Raw genomic sequence first — 22,229 nt, forward strand, 5'->3', positions numbered from 1 at the left:
TGCTCCAGTGTTGTATGCCCATATTTATTGTTTTCCATACTTTGCTATAATTTGTCTGATATGATTAGTTTAAATTATAAGTAATCTGAAACTTTTTCTAGCTATTGGTAAAATGTTGGGAGATTTCCTAAAGTTGCAGGGGAATATGAAAGAACATTACTTCCAATTTTTGAAAATTTACCTTAAGTTGAGAGACATTTGAAAAACATCTTCATTTCTATACCTTCTAGCATTAACTGGGTCTGATGTATATAAAACAATACTGTCAGCATAAAGTCCCAGAAAGTATTCCTTTCCATTGAAAGTTACACTATTTCCTGGCAGAATTTCATGTAATCTTGTTGCTGGGGGTTCTATAATTAAAGCAAATAATACCCTTAAATCTTTCTAAATTGTCTGAAGGAACAGGCCATTCCAAAGTGAAACTTGGCAACTGATAGTTAACCTACTGACAGCTTTGTAATGTAAATCTCTACAGCAACCCACGCACTTCCCACATATCCATGGGCTGTAATTCGTTGCACCACCACCTTATTAAATATAAAGACGTTACCCCTAACATTGTAGTTAATTAGTCTTTTACATTTTGAAACTCATCCCAAGAACACTACTGTGAAACCTGTTTGGACTTTCAGACGCATGGTGGATGTATCAGTACATTGCACTTACCCCTGAAATAATGTTTTGTTTACACTGAAGTAGAATTTGACTTCTTTGGCTCAAGATTTTAAAAGCACTTTAGAATGCAATTGCGTTTTTTATTTTGGAAAAAATGAGTGCAAGGTTATAAGTGTGCAGTTTCTGTCATGCTTCTCTACCCTTGAAATCTGCAGTACAGAGAATATCATATTGGGCAGGTTACTAATACTCCATCCTCCTCTCACTGAGAATATGATCACTGGACCATGGCTGTAGAGAGGATACTACTCCTGCAAAGTGGATACTCTCACGTAGGAGTACAGTATTTTACTGTATTGTTGTGTTATTGAGGAAATTATTATAAACATGAGTAGCAGACACAGAACCCCCTAGATGTGAGATTTGGGGGGTGAAATCCTCTAGACGGGATTTTTGGAAATAATTGAATGGAAAAATTTCCTACACAAATGATTTGCAGATTTATAAACTACCGTATTTTTCGCTCTTTAACACGCACCTGACCCTAACACGCACATAGTTTTTAGAGGAGGAAAACAAGAAGAAAAAAAAATCCGAATAAAACAGTGGATGTATCATTTTTGTGCTTCATGCTGTGGCCACAGACATGTGATTTGACGGTGAGTTTGGGGTAGCCCAATGCAAAAATCCTGAGAATCCATGTGGATCTGTGCTTTCTAACCACGTTTTTGCACCATTGTGGCCCCAAGCAACAGTGGGTGCATGATTTATTTGGCGCAGGCTGTAGCCATAGACATGCTATGTGATCTGATTGTGAATTTGGGGTGACCCTGAGGCAGAATGCAGGAAAGCAGCAGCCTCCTCTACAGCTTTCCCTCCTCCGTGACACGGGATCTGATTTTTGCCTGATTTTTGCCCCTGCACTCAGGCCAGTCTGCTCCAGGGACCACACATTCGCTCAATAACACGCACAGACATTTCCCCTTACTTTTTAGGAGAAAAAATGTGAGTGTTATAGAGAGAAAAATACGGTACTTCACAAACACAAGCTACTGAAGCAGTGTGTAAGGTAAATTAAGCTAATGCTGTCTGTCCCAGCTTGTTACTGAGGAAGTTTGCTGTCCCGTGTCAGTTAAGTAAGCACCAGAGGTTGCAACCCTCCACCAAAGATGTTTTGGGCTATCCCAAGAATACACCCCCACTACTGGGAGGCTGAATCCCATGATACACCCTGGTATTATATGTGGTCCAATGCTTCATTTTACAGAAGTCTTTTATCTGGCCTGCTGCTTCGCACCCAATTACTGCCCACGTGGGCCTAATTCCAAGACACACTTGTAACATGGCTCTAGACATGACCCTTGGGCACACTTTCTGTACCATGCACCCAAGCATGGCTGCCTATTGGTGCATTAGCTTTTAGCCATAGCTGACAACTTTCCCCTTTTCTTGCGAGGGATCCTATTCGGAATAAGGGAATTTCCCCTTAAAAAAAGGGAAATGTTGACAGTTTAAGCCCATATTTCCCGAGGTGTTTCCTGTAGAGGGTCCCCAAGAGACGAGAACAGCTGTTGTGAATGTACTTTATTATTATTACTGTTATTGCCCTCAGGAAGCGCAGCTCTTGCTTCGAGCCCAACATGCAGCCCTTTTGCCTATCATCCTCCATTTCGCGGCTAGGCTGGCGAGGATTTGCAACCATGCGCCTCGGGCACGAGCACGCACATCGCCGGAGCCTGCACGCCGCCTCCCAACGCGTGGAGAACGAGACTCCGCCAATCCACTCCCGCCTCCTGCAAACAGGCCTCACGGGGCGTGGCAGCGACGGGTGTGGAAAGAAACAGCCAGGACCAGCCGAGACTGGCGAAGGCGCTGCGCTTGAAGCGTGTTGGGGGCGGGGCCTCTCACGGCGGAGCCGCTGGTGGGCGGGGCGCTGGGGGCGGGTATTGGTCACGTGAGGCTAGCGCGAGCAGGGACCGTTGTCCGCGGCGCCGCCCCCTCCCCATCGGCAGTCGCGGGTTGCCAGCCGTTGCGCAGCGCCTTTCCGCTTCTTCGCCTCGCGCTGTCTGAGCGCGGCGCCTTCTTCGCGTCCCCATGGCGACCGGGCGGCCTTTCGAGGTGGTGGTGTTCGGGGCGTCGGGCTTCACGGGGCAGTACGTGGTCCAGGAGGTGGCGCGGGTGGCCGGCGAGGATGAGCTGCGAGGCTCGCTGCGCTGGGCCGTGGCCGGCAGGAACCGAGAGAAGCTGCAGGCGGCGGTCGATAAGGCGGCGGAGAAGCTGGGTAAGGGGGCGTGCGAGTGGGGGGTGGTTTGCTCTGCTTGGCCCAAGGGCTGCTGCTTCTTTCCCTCAAAATGAGAAGCGGAGTCAGGGGAGGCGTCGCTCCAGGTTGCCCTTCTCGGAGTCAAGCCCCGCCGCGTTCAAGCGAGAGAGAGAGCGCGCCCAGGATGGCGACGTGAGACATTAAGTCAGCGACGTGGCCCCGGACCCTGAGCTTAGCCCGATTGCTTCTCTCCAGGGTGGTGGAAGGGAGCGAGCGATAAGGGTGCAGGCATGTCCAAAGTCCGTTTCGGGGGCCTAATCCGGTCCGCCGGTCGGTTTAATCCGGCCCCTTGTCGCAGTTTATTTCCCGGGGTAAAATCCAGAAAAACCTCAACAACTCCAACCCTAAAAAAAGCTCAAGGACTTGTGGTAAAATCATAAAAAAGCTCAGCAACTTCAATACTAAAAAAAAAAAAAACTTTGGTTGGCCCTTATGGCCCTTCACTTCATCAAATCTGGCCCTCTTTGAAAAAAGTGTGGACCCCACTGGGGGTAGGCTGCTCACTGCAAAACGGCCAGGTTGCCCATGTCAGCAGCCTGTCAAGCGAGGGGAAGAGCCCTGCTAGACCAGACCAAAGGACCACCTAGTCTGGCTGCATCTTGTTTCTCTGCAGTGGCCAGACAGGTGACTGCAGAAGCCCACAAGCATAAAGCCATGACATTCAGCTGTCATGACCAGAACCGTAGCTAGGTGATCTTGCGCCCCTGGCAGAACCATCCAGATTGCGCCCCCTACCCATTGACAAATTAGCTCTTCTTTTCGCCTTTCCTCCAACCCCCAAATTCAGTTCACTCTCTATTTAAAACCATTTCTTATGAGGCAATAATCAATATTTGTATTTATGAACATATTTTAGCTGATTTTAGCTGATTTCCATCCCATTTAAGGGCAGGGGTGATGATAGCAGACTATTACAAATCTGATCTAGATAATAACCCTTCAAAGTCCAAAGGGCTTTACAGTTTTTATTGTGCTTATTCTCACAGCAACTTTAGCTGGGAAGTTGCCATTGTTTGCAGAAGGGAATTGGCAGGGCGACCCTAACCCCCAACAATCTCCTGTGTAAATTAAGCTGTTTCCTAACTGCTTCTAGCAGGGGTGTGGGCAGGGTAAGCCTTACTCTTAGATTTTTGTGGAGTGAATTAGTTGCAGCTTTATTTTTGGTGCTGTAAGTTACACTGAGCTCAAGTTCCAAGCTCTATGAGCGAGACCAAATGAGTTAGGATGCTTTGCAATTTTCCACCCTTAACACACTCCTTTGTGCCTTCCATGCCAGCTTTCCTTACTCCAGCATAGCTTTCTCAGCCTATGTAAATTGTTACTCCAGGGTAAGCCCATCAGGCTATAGGAAAGGAAGAGATGGGACTGCACAGTGTTCTCATCAGTTCCTAAATAAACAGCAACTTCCCTCCCCCAACTGTCTGTCAGGCTGTGAGAGAGAGGGGGAAATGTAACTGCAGATGCTCTCCATCAGCTCTGCTGAAAGAACAGCAACGTTTGACTCCTCGCCAAATTTTTCAATTCTTGCTGCTCATTGCAGGGTCTCTGTAACTAAGAAATATTGCCTGAGCTTGCTTTTTTCCTACTCCTTCCCAGCCCCTTTTCCTGTTGTGTCATGTCTCTTTGATTGCGAGCCTGAGGGCAAGGACTGACTTTTCTTTGCAAGCCACTCTGGCATCAAGAGAGTAGGATAAATATGCTTGATAATAATAATTTATGCTCATTTATGGCTGGCAACTGGGGTGATGGGAAGATACACAATGTGCTAACCTCTCCCACCCATTTTAACTGGGGATTAGGATTGCACTGTGAAACCAAGAATTTGTGATATGGCCATAGAAGAGGGGGATATTGAACCCAAGTTTGCCAAACCCAGGTGGATGATGCTGTTTGTGATACATATTTTTTTACTGCAAAGGGTTTTTTGTTTCCTTTTTTTCCTGACTAACAACCGGAATGTTTCCATGACTTAAAATTGTAGCTTCAGGGAGCAATTCTAGCACCCGTCTGGGAGCAGCAGGACTGGACTCGGCTGCAAAGCCATTGCCACTTCTGCAGTTCTGCTACTTATGTTCGCAAGGGCAGAAGCAGCTTCATTACATGTTTTCCTCTGTTGTCTTTAGGCAGGCATTTCAGTTGGGCGCAGGTAAGGTCTATTGCCTGTAGCTGGACCAGCTTAAAATCTAGTGGATCATTGGCCAGCACAACCAGTCCTCTTTCCCATTCTAGAAGAGTTTGTTTCAGGGGTTTCTGCTTGTTGGTGCTAGCAGTGATTTCTGCCCAGCCATGGTTTTGATAAGGACCTCTGCAGTTGTGGAAGTCCCCCCATCAATGGAGTCAGGCAGCGCTAAGTGGAGAGGCACCTCTGCTACATCCAAACATCCTCCGCAGTGTATTGGGGCCTTGTATCACCATGTTAGTTGCATACATGGGCCCATTTCTTGTTTAAAATGTCAGCTTTTTTCTGTGTTCTTTGTCATTTTGTGACAGTGTGAGTTCTTTAGTTCTTGCTGTTTCAGACATTGTGCATCTCCAACTATTAATTGTTACTTTGTCCTGACTTGTATATGCTAGCCTTTTCTAGTTAGAGGTTCCCACGCTTGGTCGGTATAACTGAGTTGAGCATTGTTTCAGATTTCTTAGCCCACACCATTTTTATTGTGAAAATTTTTGTTGGTTCATTATTGTGTTTCAGTTGACACTTGTTGCATTCTTCTGCTTTATAGCCCAAGGCTTTCTGGGGCTGGGAAAATGTATTGGTTCTGATATTGCATGAATAAATGCAGTCTTGGAAAAAGGTGTGGTGCTGAGGTTGCTAAGTTAAAACATGCGTAAGGGGGGAAACCCTATTGAAACTGATCTTTAAAACCAGAGTTGTTGCTTGTTCTAAGCCAATGACTAAAATAAAATGTCATAGTGATAATCTTGTGACACGCACTTACATGGTTGACTTGCTGCATTGTATTTCTCTTAAATAGTTTTCAATAATTTCTTGAGATTTTTCTGGTCATCTTTTGTAGCAAGAAGTCCCATCTTCCGATTTGCACAGTTGTTTTATACTGAAAAAGCATATTTGGGGGGTGGCTGTTTGAATTCGTATCAGAACAAAGTAACCTATTTTGCAAGTGTACTGTAGTTGAAAAAATAAAGGATTTTAAAATGACCTGTGTTTGATCCATTCATCTAATAATTCATAACTAAATAATGAAGGTTAAGAAAAAGCAATGTGTATATTAGAGAGCAATTATTATACAGTTCCAGGCTTCTTTTATAACATTCCTCTTTTACATTTTCAGGAAAGACAGAGCTGAAGTCAGAAGTTGGCATAATACTGTGTGATGTCAGTGATCCATCCTCTCTTGCTAATATGGCTAAACAAGCTGCTATTGTTCTGAACTGTGTAGGCCCAGTAAGTATTTTCCTCTTTTGGAAAATGAATAAGTAAAAAGTTCTCATGGTACTAAAAGCTTTAAAAATGAAGATTCAATATATTGCAATATTTTTATTACCTTAGCAAACATTGAAAAAGAAATCTTTTCAAAGTATGTGAACCAAAATATTTTCTGGATGAATAAAAGTTAAAGGGGCATCTCTGCTGTCTGCCATTGTGAAACAAAGGCATATATTAATCCTATATTTTCACTTATTAATTTATAATATTTGTATCACTCTTCTATAGTGGTGATCAGATATTAAAAATAATTATGAGGCAGTTGTTATCAGAAAGGGTTGTAATTTGACAGTGTTGTTTGGCATTTGAAGTACAGTAATCTCTCAGTTTACACAAGGAGTCAGTTCCAAGGGTTATATGTGTAGGCAAAAATTGTGTATAGTCAAACTCGTGGAGCTGCCCCACAGCTAGCAGGTGAGAGGGAGAGAGAGCGCACCCCCAGTACTCCCAGAGCCTGCACACTGAGCAGGTCTTGCCCAGCAAGCAAGGCCAAGTGCTTAAAAGCTCTTTTCATGCCAGAGTGCTTGGGTTATTCAGTGTGAAAAGAGCTTTCAAACTCCCTGCCATGCTTGCTGGACAAGACCCGTTCTGTGTGCTGGCCCTGGAAGGGTAGTTCATGCAAGATTTTGCATCCTAGAGGCAGCCTGCACGCCCAGCAGGCCTTACCCAGCAAGCCAGGCGGAGAGCTTAAAATCTCTTTCTGTGCCAGGTAACCCAAGTAAGCCTGATGTGAGAAAAGCTTTTAAGCTTTCTGCTTTGCTTGGAACTTGACTTGCGTGATTTCACTCAGCCCACCATCAGCTACAATGGTTGAAATTGTGCAAGTCAGATGTGCATAAAATGAGGGATTATTCTAGTTTGACCTTGTGAAATAGGCTTATGCCCAGCCCTCATTAGCAGATATTAAGACGGTGAAGTAACTTCATTAAATAGGTTTGAATGTGAGCAGAGTGATTCCTAGTTTCACCATTCCACCACTACATATTTGCAAGCTTAGAAATCAGCAAGAAGGGCCTGGCAGTCCTTCGAGGCCATTGTAAAATGTACAAGTCTGTATTAATAATAGCAGCTGAACCAATTCAGTTTGTTTCTTGACTCTTAACCCAGTGTGTATAGTGAACATCTAAATAATTCTTGCCATAATTAATTTCCCTCTGTTTATACTAATTATACTTGCAGTTATTAAGTAAAGCTAATAAATTGCTGTATGTGGAAAATATGCTGCTGCTTTCCCCCAAAACAGTGCCTTTTGCAGCTGTGTGTGGTGAGGCTGTGGGAAGGCAGATGAAGAGGAAGGCATTGTTGCTTCATTCTCAGTTGCAAAGTTCTGCCAGCTCATTAAATCTAGAGCAAAGGTTAATAACTGAAACGTGTATGCTGTAGTTGTGGTAGAGGAGGTAGGAAAGGATTGTGTGCAGAGGGAGATGTTTCTTAAAATCCGAATGCTAGTTAAATAGTTTTAATCATTGTGTTTATTGATTAAAATTTCATTAGAAATTAAAATTGCTTGACATAACCTTATTCAAATATGTAAACATAGTGAGATAACTTACTGTCTTTATTAAAGTAGCAGAGTATAATTTATTAAAGTAGTAATTGCTTTATTTCTTCTTACAGTACAGGTTTTTTGGTGAGCCTGTGGTGAAAGCTTGTGTTGAGAATGGTACAAGCTGTATTGACATCAGTGGAGAGCCTCAGGTATGAGAAACTGAGAAAAAAAGCCAGCTTCGCAATTGTATTAAGACATTATTCATATTTGCACATCTTACCATCATGCAGGAATTTTATTTTTTGTGTCCAAATTTGTGATACTGCCATTGAATAGCAGCTCCTGCACCATCCTAAGCATCAGCAGTCAGGGATGCTGAGTTTGCTTGTGGTGGGTCCCCCTCCCTGTCACCCATCTCAATAAATGTTTTGATAATAATATAATAACCTTCTGTAATGTTGCAAAATGGAGCATCAGCCACTGAATATAGTTCAAGTGACACAGCTATGAAAGTTATCATCTTCGCTTGAACATTGAGACAGAATATTATCTAATTTTCAGTACAATGTTGTTTCATTTCTTTCAGTTCCTGGAAGGAATGTATCTGAATTACAATGACAAAGCTGCAGAAAAAGGAGTATATATTATTGGAAGCTGTGGCTTTGACTCTATCCCAGCAGATATGGGAGTATTGTACACCAGAAACTCTTTGAAAGGTGACTCTTAAACTTAATCACAATTTTGATATGTGGTGCAGAAATTATTTTCCTTGTGGAGTGTTAAAATGATATTTGAGTGTTTAGGAACAATAATATGCTCTGCATTCTGCTTCTTCTGTAATTCTTCACAAGGACTGATGTTGCTACAAAATATTTGTTATTGTCAGGGGTTTAGGAGCAGAAGCACGGGCAAGGGAGGAAACAGAGAGCGAAGGGGAGGAGGCAGAAGAAAAGATGAGTGACGACGACGACCCGAGATCTCCTAGTCTTTCCAGTGAATCAGAGGATTCACAGAAAGGAGCACCAGTGGCGAGGGCAAGGGGGGAGTCTAGGGGGGCACCCCAGGAAGACAGAGCCAGAGAGGACTCAGGGGGGAGCAGCTGGAAATCGGGACCAGCGTCACCGCCAGGAAGCAGGGAAGAGGAAGGGAGCCAGGGGGGAAGCGCTGGCAGCTCACCACAGGAGGGAGGACATGAGTCAGGAGTGGCCACACCTCCACAGGAGGGAGGACATGAGTCGGGGATGGCCACACCTCCATCGGGGAGCGAAGAAACGGTTGAGAGGAAAGTGGAAGGTTGGGCGCGCGCGCCAAGTTCAAATGCAGAGGAAGGCGGCGCAGTAAGCAGCCCCGAAAGAGAGCCAGGTCCTAAAGCCCGGCGCAAGGAGGCAGGAGGGTCTGGGTCAGCGTCAGAAGAATCCCGGAAGGAAGAAGCCCCGGGGGGTAGAGGGACCCAGAGGAGGACAGTCAGGAGGAAAAGGTGGAGCAAGGCTAGGATATTAAGTTGGTGCACACAGGGCGGAGACTCAGACGGAGCTTCGCCGACCTAGCTACTAGGCGTAGAGTTGCGCGCAGCAGCGTGAGAATGGAAACTGTAATTCAATAAAGACTTTTACTTAATGACCGCTGGCTAGCGTGATCCTCTGTGAGCTAGGATCTTCAAGCAGCTCTGACAGTAAGCTCCGTCTCCACTTGTGGGCATCTACAGCCTCGAGGAGGGGAGAGACACAGGTGCCTACTAGCAAGCTCACGAACGGCAGACGACATGACGGCTGAGCAGCAGATAGAGGAACTCAGAAACGCGGTGGCACAACTGAACGCCGAGGCTCTAGCATCCAGGAAGAGGGAGGAGGAAGCAGCCGCAGCCTGCAGGGATCTCCAGGTCAGGTTAGACGTGCTGACAAAGCAGACACCCCGGCAGGAGGGCATTGGGTTGGCGAGACGGACAGGCGGGCTGGTCTCTCACTTCGATGGGAACCTGCAACAGTATCCCAACTTTAGAGCCGACGTACTGTGCGCACTGCAACTGCTGCATAAAGACTTTAGAGATGAACAAGAGAGAGTGGGGTTCATCATGTCCCATCTGCATGGGGATGCGAGAGCATGGCTACGCAATTTATGGAGAGATAAGGATCCGGCGCTACAGAATGCAGATGCCTTTATTAAAGCGATGGATGGGTGTTTTTTATCAAGTATTGACGTGGATCTTGCACGGAAGGAGGTGCATGGGCTGAGACAAGGGAGGGCCAGCGTCAGGCAGTACCATGCCCGCTTTTTCGCCTTGGTCAGTGCCCTGGAATGGGACAGAGATTCGGCTCCTGTAAGAGACCTCTTTTGGGAGGGGCTGCATAACTCGATTAAAGATGAGATCGCCAGGGGAGAGAGACCCCGAACCACCCAGGAGGTCGTTCAGAGGGCACTGGCAGTGGGGGTGAGGCTGGAAGGACGTCCGTGGAGCAGGGACGAAGGGCGTGGAGGGCGCGAACCAGCCGGGGGCCCCTCCTTCCTTCCCAGAGAAGCAGCGCGGGCGCAATCCACGCCTCCGCCAGGAGGAGGAGCCGAACCTATGGAGGTTGGAGGTGCAAGGGCTCAGTCAGCAACCAGAGCCCTAGCACCGGCAGCAGTGAAAGCGAAGCCTCCTAGAGGGAACAGGAAGTGTTACGTCTGTGAGGAGCCAGGGCATATGGCAAAAGAGTGTCCCCAGAGGCCCCACAAGCTCACTGCAGCCTCAGCAATGGTGACTGCAGCAACGCAGCAAGGAGGACCACAGCAGGGAAACGACGCTGTCTGGCTGGAGGAAGAGGCACTGGGGCCCAGCCAGACGTGTTAGTGACGCAGTCCCCAGAGATTTTACAGCCCGTGAACCCCCTCCCGCCCAAACCAGTAGTGAGGCTCACAGCATCTCTCCAGCTGCCCAATGGAATCACCATGGACGTGCCAATCACCATTGACTCAGGCAGCAATGCGGACTTTATAGGGCAGGACTTTGTCGACAGGCACGCTGTGCAGTTGCTGCCGGCCACACTGCCCCTGCAGGTTGTCACGGTGGATGGCAGGGAGCTGCTCGGGGGGCAAGTGGTGAAGCAGACGCCACCAATGGTGATGCGACTTGGGAATCACAGAGAAATCATCAGCTTCAACGTCACTCGACTATCTGACACGCCCATTGTATTGGGCATGAGTTGGCTGGACAAGCACAGCCCAGCGATGGCTTGGTACCAGAGGCAGCTGACCTTCGGCTCTTCCTTTTGTGCTGAACACTGCATCGTGCCCAGGCAGGAAGGAGAGGAAGAGGAGTCACAGCTGCTGCTAGGCACGCTGCAAGCGATTCCACACAAGTACGCTGAATTTTTGGAAGTTTTCTGCGAGAAGGAGGCAGACAGGCTACCCCCTCACAGACCATATGACTGCAAAATTGACCTGCTGCCGGGGGCGGCGCTGCCTAAAGGGAAACTGTATTCCATGTCAGAGGACGAACTGCAGGAACTCAAAGAGTTCATTGACCATAATTTGCAACGCGGCTTCATCCGGGAGTCCAGGGCAGTGGGGGGCAGTCCCGTATTCTTTGTTAAGAAGCGGGACACGCCCCAGAAAAGACTGGTAGTGGATTACAGGATTTTGAACAGTCTGACTAGGCCATCGGACTTCCCCATGCCCCGTATTGACGACCTCCTCGCAAAGGTACGGAAGGGCAGAGTGTTCACCAAGTTGGACCTGAGGGGGGCGTACAACCTCATTCGCATGCGGGAAGGAGATGAGTGGAAGACAGCCATGTTCACGCCACTGGGGACCTACGAATATAGAGTTATGCCTTTTGGATTGCAAAATGGCTCCCACGTTTTTCAAGCGTTTATGCATCACGTGTTGGCGGGACTTCTCTACAAGACGTGCGTCTGTTTCTTAGATGACATCCTGATCTTTTCGGAGTCGCAGCAGGAGCATGACGGACACGTCAAGGAAGTGCTGAGCAGGCTAAAGCAACATAGGCTCTACGCCAAGCTGGAGAAGTGCCAATTTGACGTGCCGGAGGTGGATTTTCTGGGCTACAAGCTGTCTGACAAGGGGCTCGCCATGGACAGCGCCAAGGTTCGAGCGGTGTTGGATTGGAAGAGTCCGCGCAACCGGAAGGAGGTCCAACGGTTTGTCGGCTTTGCGAACTTCTATCGCAAGTTTATCAAGGGCTTCGCGATGCAGACAGCGGCCATCACTGACACGCTTAGCTCCAAGAAGAAGAAGTTCGTTTGGACAGCGCAGGCGGAGCAGTCCTTTCAGGCACTCAAGCGTCTCTTCGCGTCGGAAGAGCAGCTGCTTCATGTCAACCCCAGCAAGCCGATGAGGGTGGAGACAGACGCCTCGGACAGAGCCGTGGGGGCGGTCCTGTTGCAGAAAGACCCGCAGGGGGTGTGGCGACCGGGAGCGTTTTACTCCAGGAAGCTCAGCAAGTCCGAACAGAACTACACCATCTGGGACAGGGAGTTGCTGGCCATTCACGCAGCGTTCAAGGCGTGGAGGCACTTTCTGATCGGCGCCAAGCACACGGTGCAGGTTTGCACGGACCACAAGAATCTAGAGCACTGGCGCACGGCACAGTTCCTGAACCAGAGGCAGATACGTTGGGCTGAGTTCTTTGCAAACTTCGACTTCCGAATAGAGTATGTCCCGGGGGACACCAACATCATGGCAGACGCTCTCTCCCGTAAGCCACAGTATCTGGAGGACGCAACACCAGCGGCCGCCATGCACATCTTCGCACCAGCAGTGTGGGCGTGCGCCGCGGCGACCGTGGACCTAGAGGCGGTGCGACGTGCGTTGCAGGAGGACTCCTTCGCACAAGCAAAGATGGCAGAGGTGCAAAGGGGCAAGGCAGCGGCCGACGGTTTCCGGCTACGAGATGGATTGCTCATCCGAAAAGGGGCCATCTACGTGCCAGGAGACGAACTTCGAGCCAAGGTGCTGCAGCAGCTGCACGACGCGCCCACGGCCGGGCACTTTGGCAAGGAGAAGACGGTGGAATTAGTAGCCAGGGATTTCTGGTGGCCTGGAATGAGAGGGGAGGTCGCAGACTACGTGGCGAGGTGCGACACCTGCCAGAGGGCCAAACCAGTGCACAAACCGCCGGCCGGACTGTTGGAACCGCTGCAAACCCCGTTCGAACCATGGGAGAGAGTGGCCCTGGACTTTGTCACGGATCTGCCCAGCTCAAGGGGCAAGACGGCAGTGCTGGTGGTGGTGGACCTGTTTTCCAAGATGGCGCATTTCATTCCGTGTGCGAAGGTGGCCACGGCGGAGCAAACCGCCAAACTGTTCATAGACCACGTGTTCAAGGTTCACGGTCTGCCACGGTCTATTCTGTCCGACCGGGGGCGGCAGTTCATCTCGAATTTCTGGCAGAAGCTGATGGGCTTCCTGAACGTCAAGATCAACCTGGCGTCGGCGAGACACCCGCAGACCAACGGGCAAGCGGAGCGGGTCAATGCCATCATGCAGCAGTACCTGAGATGTTATGCAAATCAACAGCCTGCGACGTGGGTGGATTACCTACCGCTTGCCGAGTTCGCCTACAACAACACGAAGCACGTGTCCACGGGGGTCACGCCGTTCTTCGCCAACAACGGGAGGCACCCCAGAACCTTCCCGGGACTGGAAAGAATGGGGGAGGGGGAGCCGCAGACAGCAGATGCGTTCGCGTCGGAGCTGCAGGAGGTCCACGATCAGCTGAGGCGCCACCTGGAGCTGGCCAAGCACGCATACAAGGTACAAGCAGACAAGCACAGAAGGGTTGGAGAAGAGCTCCACGTGGGAGACTGGGTTTGGTTAGCAGCCCACGCAGTGCCGGCCAGGTCGTTGGCCAAGAAGAAACTAGGGCATAAGCAACTGGGGCCCTACCAAGTCGAAGAGCAGGTCAACCCGGTAGCTTTCAGACTGGCACTTCCGGAGGGTTCCAGAATGCATCCGGTATTCCACAGATCGGTGCTCACTCCCTACAAGGCACCGCACAGGTTCCAGGAACCCGGAACAGCGCCGAGTCCGGTCAGAGACAGAACAGGGCACGCGGAAGTGGCACAGAAGGAGCGCATCAACGAAGTCACTGAGATTTTGGACTCCAGATGGGGGGAAGAGGGGGTAGAATACTTTCTCGCCAAGGAGGGCACCCCGGCCAGTGCGAACAGCTGGGTGCCGGGCTACGCCTTGGACGAACCTCTCCTCAAAGACGAGTTTCATGCCCTCTTTCCCCATAGACCTATGCCAGCAGAATATTTTGACGACTGGCTTTTCACGCCCACACTTTCGGCCAGCACTTTCCGGGGGTTCGACTCGGACGAGGACCCGACACAAGACGTCCGTTCCCCGGAGGGGTCACCCTCGGGATCTGCATCAGAACCCTCGTATTGGTGGGACGATAGGCCAGAGGAGCAGTGGCGCAGACGGTGGCTGGAAGGCCCAGGACGAGCAACACCGACAGGAGGAAGTGAGGGAGAGACGGACATGGACGTTTTCGGGGACGACCCTGGTTTCGAGCACGGCGGCACAGAGATGGAAGCGGAGGTGACTGTCGTCGACGAGAGCGGGGAGGAAGACCCGGGAGACTTCAGATGGAGGCCTGCCACGGGAAGCGACCGATACCCGACGTTCGTCCCTTTGCAACAGCAGCCCCCAGCTCCAGCACCGGAAGGAGGGGAGGGGGGAATGGGGGGCTTCGAGGGGGGGATGGATGTCAGGGGTTTAGGAGCAGAAGCACGGGCAAGGGAGGAAACAGAGAGCGAAGGGGAGGAGGCAGAAGAAAAGATGAGTGACGACGACGACCCGAGATCTCCTAGTCTTTCCAGTGAATCAGAGGATTCACAGAAAGGAGCACCAGTGGCGAGGGCAAGGGGGGAGTCTAGGGGGGCACCCCAGGAAGACAGAGCCAGAGAGGACTCAGGGGGGAGCAGCTGGAAATCGGGACCAGCGTCACCGCCAGGAAGCAGGGAAGAGGAAGGGAGCCAGGGGGGAAGCGCTGGCAGCTCACCACAGGAGGGAGGACATGAGTCAGGAGTGGCCACACCTCCACAGGAGGGAGGACATGAGTCGGGGATGGCCACACCTCCATCGGGGAGCGAAGAAACGGTTGAGAGGAAAGTGGAAGGTTGGGCGCGCGCGCCAAGTTCAAATGCAGAGGAAGGCGGCGCAGTAAGCAGCCCCGAAAGAGAGCCAGGTCCTAAAGCCCGGCGCAAGGAGGCAGGAGGGTCTGGGTCAGCGTCAGAAGAATCCCGGAAGGAAGAAGCCCCGGGGGGTAGAGGGACCCAGAGGAGGACAGTCAGGAGGAAAAGGTGGAGCAAGGCTAGGATATTAAGTTGGTGCACACAGGGCGGAGACTCAGACGGAGCTTCGCCGACCTAGCTACTAGGCGTAGAGTTGCGCGCAGCAGCGTGAGAATGGAAACTGTAATTCAATAAAGACTTTTACTTAATGACCGCTGGCTAGCGTGATCCTCTGTGAGCTAGGATCTTCAAGCAGCTCTGACAGTTATAGTTACCAGAATTCTGCTGTATTAAGCTATGCAGTTATAAATATCTTCAGTTACCATCATCTTAAAATAATGTACATCAGTCAGTCTTTCTGCTGCATTAGCAAAAAACAAAAACTTGGAGCTTATGCTCCTTAATGGAATGGAGTACGGAGCTAGAAAGGGATGTAGAAATAACACAGACCGCTCCATTTCTGTAGTGAGTTGCTGGCACACATCCCAAGTAGAAACAGGGCTTGTTATGGCCTATGGAGATTTTTCCCACGTCTAAAGTGTACTTGATTAGAAGTTGCATAATTCTGGAAATACTACCATTAAAATAGGTTGTGTGTGACTTAAAACAAGGTGGCAGGTTCAGTACTGATAGAATCTCAAATGAAATGATGAGCAAGCTGTTGCTTCTCAGTACAGGATGTCCAATGTGTCCTGGTATCTTCATTTATATGATGTCATGACAGCCTGAGTATAAACTGCTGTTTAATTCTTTGTTACAGCCACTCTTAATGATTAATTCTCTCCCTTCCCCAAAGGTACATTAACTGCAGTTGAAAGTTTCCTGACTGTAAAATCTGGACCAGAGGTTGGTTGATTTCTTGATTAGCTAAGTTTATTATAGGTACTTATCATATAGGCAATATAAAAATAAATTATTACACTGGCTGTTGCATTGGTAGTGGTAGCCTACAAAACTGTCAGACAGAAGAACATCACTCTTTAATGCTTGTTCTGTTATAGCACTTCTAGTACTTGAGTAATGCAGTACCAGTTTGATAGCCTTACCTAAGTATATGCTTTCTGTTTTGGTAAGGTTAGGTGGTAAGAAATTGCTTTATTGCTGAAGTTGGGTAGATAGCTACTTAATATTTGTTAAAAATAAGTGATTGGGGAAGGCGCGGACAATAACAATATTTTATAACACTGTTGGAGGAGGAGTAAATGCAATATTAAACTCAGCCCAGTCTAGTAAGATACATCCTTGAGCAAAAACAGGTTACTTTCTGTCTATGCAAACAGTTTTTGTGGGGTGAAAATCTTGCAGACATACATACTGTGTTCTCATTAGTGCTTCACACAGCTAGCCACTAGAGAAAACTAATGCCAGATTAGTCTAGACATCACTAGAATGCACTCACACTCCTGCTTCCTACAGCAGACGATAAATGCCTTAGGAGCAGACACACTAATCTTTGGGAGGGGAGAAGGAGAGGTGAAGTGAGAAAATGGTCATGCTTGGGATCAAGTATATAGCTTTCAGCTATACTTTGATTTAATCACTGAATCAGGTGTATAAGTAAGGTATGTTTTCATTATTGTGGCTAATGGTATAGATGTGTTGTGAGTATAGTATATTGAATTAAGATAACATTTTAACAGGGTTCCTGCATTCATGATGGGACCTGGAAATCAGCTATACATGGCTTTGCAGATCAAGGCAGTCTGAAAAAAATTCGAAGGCAAATAGGACACAAACCCCTTCCAGTGACTGGAAGAAAGCTTAAGAGAAGGTATACTACTTTTGTGGATTAGAATTTATTGTTTACATAGCTCAGAAGATGTTTCCAGAAGGAATGTAAGGTAAGGAAAATTGTAGGTGCCTTACATTTTCCTGAAAGGAAGCATTCTGGTAGAATTTCTTTATACAGATTTGTGTGCTTGAAAGGACAGGTTTTAGATAGTGCCTTGTCTCAAACACACTTTGCCAAGCTTTGTTTTAATTGTCTTTGCTTCTGTTTTTGCAGAGGTGCATTGTTTTACAGTAACGAACTTAAACAATATTCCATTCCGTTCATGGGATCAGATGTCTCTGTAGTAAAACGAACTCAGCACTATTTGCACACAGACCTGAAAGAAACACCTGTAAGTTTACTTAAACATCTATTTTAAAGAATGTCCTATCATCAGTAAAATCTTTGAATCTGATAATGTGAAACTTGCAATAATATGCATAGGTGCCTGAGGGGAAATCATGTGCCTAACACTGCAAAGATTGCAGGCCTGTGCTACTTTATGAGCTTCTGGGAAATCTTATTCTGCTGAATGTCTGTCACCACTGCCACTTATGTGGGAATATTCATGTAGCTCTCTGAAATGGGAAAAAGTGTCAAACAGCAAGGCTGTCATCACTCCTTCTGCAATAGTGCCACATGATAATGTATTTGTGTTACTGTAATTGTAGTACTAAAAGAAAATTGTATTTCTTTTAATGCCTCCAGCTGCTTTTACAGTGCCCACAGTTAAAGCTAGCAATCATATCTAGCCTATTTCTGGATTTATTCTTTGTCACCTAAGCAAGGCTTGGTTGTTTGTGAATTGTTGTTCTTTAAGATCTGTATTCTGTTTTCTGGAACAGTTTATACATAAACTGTCAGGTTTTCATTGATATAAAATTTCTCTTTTCAGGTGCAGTATGCTGCTTACGCGACTGTGGGTGGTCTTGGAACTGTTATTAAGCTAATGTTTGCTGGCCTTTTATTTTTAATGCTTGTGAAATTCAACTTTGGAAGAAAGCTCCTGCTAAAAGTAGGTTTTGTTTTAAATACTTCGGAAGTTTGATTTTTTTCTGTTATTCTGGAATTTATTATGGCTTGTCTTATTTCAGTATCCCGAATTTTTTTCTGGGGGACATTTCACAAAGGAAGGACCAACAGAAAAACAGGTAACTACTTTTGTTCTTAGGCAATTGTATTTGTGATGTGACCGTTTTCTACATAATTACAATAAAAAATTCCTTCCAGTAGCACCTTAAAGACCAACTAAGTTAGTTCTTGGTATGAGCTTTCGTGTGCATGCACACTTCTTCAGATACACACTTCAGTGTGTATCTGAAGAAGTGTGCATGCACACGAAAGCTCATACCAAGAACTAACTTAGTTGGTCTTTAAGGTGCTACTGGAAGGAATTTTTTATTTTGACTATGGCAGACCAACACGGCTACCTATCTACTACATAATTACAGTGTCACAGGACTAGCTTACTAATTGCAGCAATGGAAAATTCCTTAATTCTATGTGAGATTGTAGATTAAATACTGGGGAAATTGTGGAGGAGGAGGCATCTTGGGGTCTTTCAAGCAGAATGGGTAAAGGAAAGGGATGATGGGTAGTCTGATGTGGAGTATAATAAGCCCACAGTTTATGCTGAGGTTACATTCCAAGGATCACGCATGAAGCCAAAATAGTGTACAGTCAAAACCCATAGAGTTCAATGGTGGGTGGGATTGTCAAAGTTATTTTTTCCAACGCTGCACCCTTTTCATTTTTTAATAATTATTTTGCCAAATGCATAAAGCTGAATATGCACAAGTTTAATGTGCTTAAGTTGAGGGCTTACTGTTCTAATATTGGGACACTGTGAATATTGAAGTAAACGTTCAGCAGACATGTTTAACCCATGCATAGCAATGAGTTCTCAGGTGAGCACTAGGAGAACAAGTGAACAGTAGTCCTCCTGTTGCTTGAAGGCAGGAAAATGGCATCACTCCAACAGAATCTTTGACCCACCCTTTTCTTGGGGTGACAGTTTGTTTTCCTACCTTGTTTGAAGTGGACCTATCTTGCTTGTGCTACTCTGGCCTTCCCTTGTTGTTCAACAGCTTGTGAAATTTTGTGGTGTGCATGTTGAGTGAGTGTGTGTGCGGTGAATCTTTCCTTGTGTTGGATCCAGTGCTTACAGTCTTCAATGAAAGTTGACTGGAAAAAAATCTCAACTTAAATCTGAAACCCGTATCTATTCAGACTGTGAACCTTTTCTACCTACTTTGGCAGTTTCTTATTCAGAAACTAGCTTAAAAGCAGTATTTGAGACCAAACTTGTGGCAGGACCACTGAGATAATTTTAACTTCATGAAGGTTAAATGACAATATAAGAGTGCTGGATTGGATTATAGCAAAGACAATCTGGAACCTCAAATATATTTTATGGGTGGTAAATACCACACTTTTTGCGGTGCTAGTCGCACTGTATTCAAATAACTGGCTTATTTTGCGTAACATTTTACAGTGGGTTTTTTTGTACACAAAACTACTCCCTCAACTTTGGTTGTAGTTCACTGTAGTTAAACTGAGCTGAAATTCAGTGGTATAAGCAGTAATGTGTGTTTGATAGAAACTGTGGCATTGCCTAGAGATTTGATGCTGTTTCTTTCTTGTCTTTTGAATTACAGATGGAAGAGTCATCCTTTGAAATGACTTTTTTTGGTGAGGGATACAGAACACAAGATGATTTACAGCTGGGCAAACCAAATGTTAAAATCTGCACCCAAGTAAAGGGACCAGGTATAGCAAAATTGTGTATAACAATATACCTTCACATGTCATAGGTTTTGTACAAGATTTGCTCAGATGCCCTCCCTGTTTAGGGGCTTGTTGAGGAAGGTTTGGCTGCTTTTTATGAAATGCTTTCAATTTAGCTGAGCACATAGTGGTGCTGTTTGATTCTGATTATATTGTGATTTGTGATTGAACCGGGCAGATGACTTCTTTATGTACTGTTCATAAGGTTATTGGGAGATTTAGATTGTGTGTGTTACTGTCGCATGTTTAGTTTATATAAAGCAAACGGTACATACATTTACAGCCCCGGGGGGGGGGGGAATGCTAGCTAGATGGTACTGGCCCAGTGTTTAGGGAGATGTTTAATCTTGAATCAAAGGTAATTCTAGAAATGATAGAAACAGAAGTAATTTTATTTGCATGCTGCCTTTCCACAGTTCAAACCACACTCAAGGCAGCTTACAACATGAGAAAGTATATAACTGCAACATAACAAAAGTCGTCATAAACAATAAATAAAATGTCAAAAAATACACAGCCTTGCTGAACAATTTCCACATAGCTCATAAGCTCTAAAATTAAGATAGAGAAAAACAACAGCAACAACCCCCCCCCAAACAAACCTCCCCAGCTCAAGAGTCAAAATTATGAATGCAATTGAAGTGTTTTCCCCTCCCGCATATTTTTGTAGAGGCTGGCTATGTTGCTACACCCATTGCAATGGTTCAGGCAGCTGTGGCACTTCTGAAGGACAAGCCTTCTCTTCCTAAAAAGTAAGTCTTAATTTTCTTGATGTGAAATAGCTTACACTTTCAGGGTTCCTAGCAGCCTTTAAATTATTTGGCTGTAATAGTACTGTATCTGATTTCTTTCTTTTTAAAAAATCTTGGTATTCTTACCATTTCATTTCTTTGCCATTCCCGACTCTTTGGGAGGAAGGATGGGATACAATTGAATAAATAATATATTAGCATGAAAGTAAGCAAAGTGATTGAAAGCACTACACAGTTCTATGGTGTAGTAACTTCCTTTTCTCTCACTTTGTCAGCCAGCATTTGCCTTAAAAGCATTAAACTTTCTGTCAAGTTGAGTTATTGCAAACATGTGAAAAAGTGCTTGGGTGATAAATGCCATTATATCTGCAAATGACCTTAATTCATGTTGTAAGGTGCAAGCTTTAGGTCATTTAATGGTTTGTAAATCACAATATTTATTAAGAAATAGTAAAATTGTCAAGTTCAGTATTAAAAACTATAACAAAGTATTTCAATCAGTTAATTATTAAGTTTTTCTATGCATAGTTCATGAATTAAACATTTGTTGAAGGTTCACAGGGGGGAGTGGAACTTAACTATCCCATTTTCAGTAAGTATTTGTTCATAATAAGTGTTAAGCTTGCTTGCAGCTACATGTCACTAACCCCAAATGTGTGGCTGTTTTACAGGGGTGGTGTCTATTCTCCTGGGGCTGCATTCTCCAATACAAAACTTATTGACAGGCTCAAGCAGCATGGAATTGAGTTTTCTGTCATTAGCCAGCCTGAAGTCTGAAACAAGAAAAAACATCCTGAAGGCTGCATGACCAACAAATCTTTGTATGGTACTTGTATACCAAAAAGATCAGCTACAAATGGTTGCTAAATTTAATAAAATACTGACATAATCTTATGTAATGTGAAAACATGTTTCATATTGTTGCTCAAAATGGAAGTAAGACTGAACTTTTACTACTGGAAATGCTTTTTAGACTCAAGGGCTTGACTGAACTAGCTGTGGTAACTAAAAAAATCAGTAACAAATTACAACTGCAGTATTTTTATTCAGAATTGTGAAAGCTGACTTTACTATAAAATCTGTGCCTTAACCAATTAACTCCCTATGAAGATCAGCAAACTGAAAAAGCAGAAGGGTGTCTTCAGTAAATTGCGTAGGCATTCCTTCAGACAGGTTTCCCTAGCTTGCTATACCTTCTCATGATTAATACTGTAATTTACACTCATATAGACTGGGATCAAGTCCCCTTGACAACTGCAATTTCTCTGATAAAACATAGTTCTCTTGTTAATGGAACCAATTCATTATGCTTAAGTTAGGTCTCATGGTACTTAGCTGGACTCTGCCTGCAGTGTTTTTTCAATATGAGCTTGGTGGAGTAATATTCTTGCTTGAATTGGTAACATTCCTTTCCTGTGTACTGTGACATCCTCAAGGCAGGGGAAATATGTCATTGTGAAAGGAAGAAAGATTTCTAGCACTTAATTCCTTTGTTCTAATTTTTCAGTGTAATAAAAGAGGGTTACAAATTTGCTTGGTTTCTGTTTAACTCAACACAGATCACTGTACTTAAAAGTCAACCATTTTAATTAGCATTATCTAATGTGCTTAGAATAAACTATGCCTTAAGCAATAATCCACTGTCATTTTAGTAGACCATGGAATGGAACGAAAATACAAGTTAAGTCCCTTTTTTAAGCCCAAATTACAGCTAGGGTGCTAAGGGTATTGCATATAATAGCAAGGGCCCTTTTGTGTAAATGATTTTCTGCTTTTACCTTTTAGCTGCTCTAGCCTCCACTC

General features: G+C 45.9%; 1 protein-coding gene across 1 annotated transcript; it reads left to right on the forward strand.

Annotated features, from left to right (window-relative positions):
• The first annotated feature begins 2,433 nt into the window (after positions 1 to 2,433).
• Positions 2,434 to 21,958, forward strand: SCCPDH (saccharopine dehydrogenase (putative)). Its single transcript, XM_083496936.1, has 12 exons — positions 2,434 to 2,899; positions 6,235 to 6,347; positions 8,007 to 8,087; positions 8,465 to 8,594; positions 15,913 to 15,962; positions 16,757 to 16,887; positions 17,122 to 17,239; positions 17,783 to 17,902; positions 17,982 to 18,038; positions 19,545 to 19,656; positions 20,345 to 20,426; positions 21,098 to 21,958. Exons 1-12 carry the CDS (start codon positions 2,713 to 2,715, stop codon positions 21,201 to 21,203), a joined length of 1,287 nt encoding a protein of 428 aa, XP_083353062.1. The 5' UTR covers positions 2,434 to 2,712; the 3' UTR covers positions 21,204 to 21,958.
• Positions 21,959 to 22,229: the final 271 nt, after the last annotated feature.

The sequence above is a fragment of the Podarcis liolepis genome (genome assembly GCF_965112155.1).
Source record: "Podarcis liolepis genome assembly, chromosome: 3".
Classification (NCBI taxonomy): domain Eukaryota; kingdom Metazoa; phylum Chordata; class Lepidosauria; order Squamata; family Lacertidae; genus Podarcis; species Podarcis liolepis.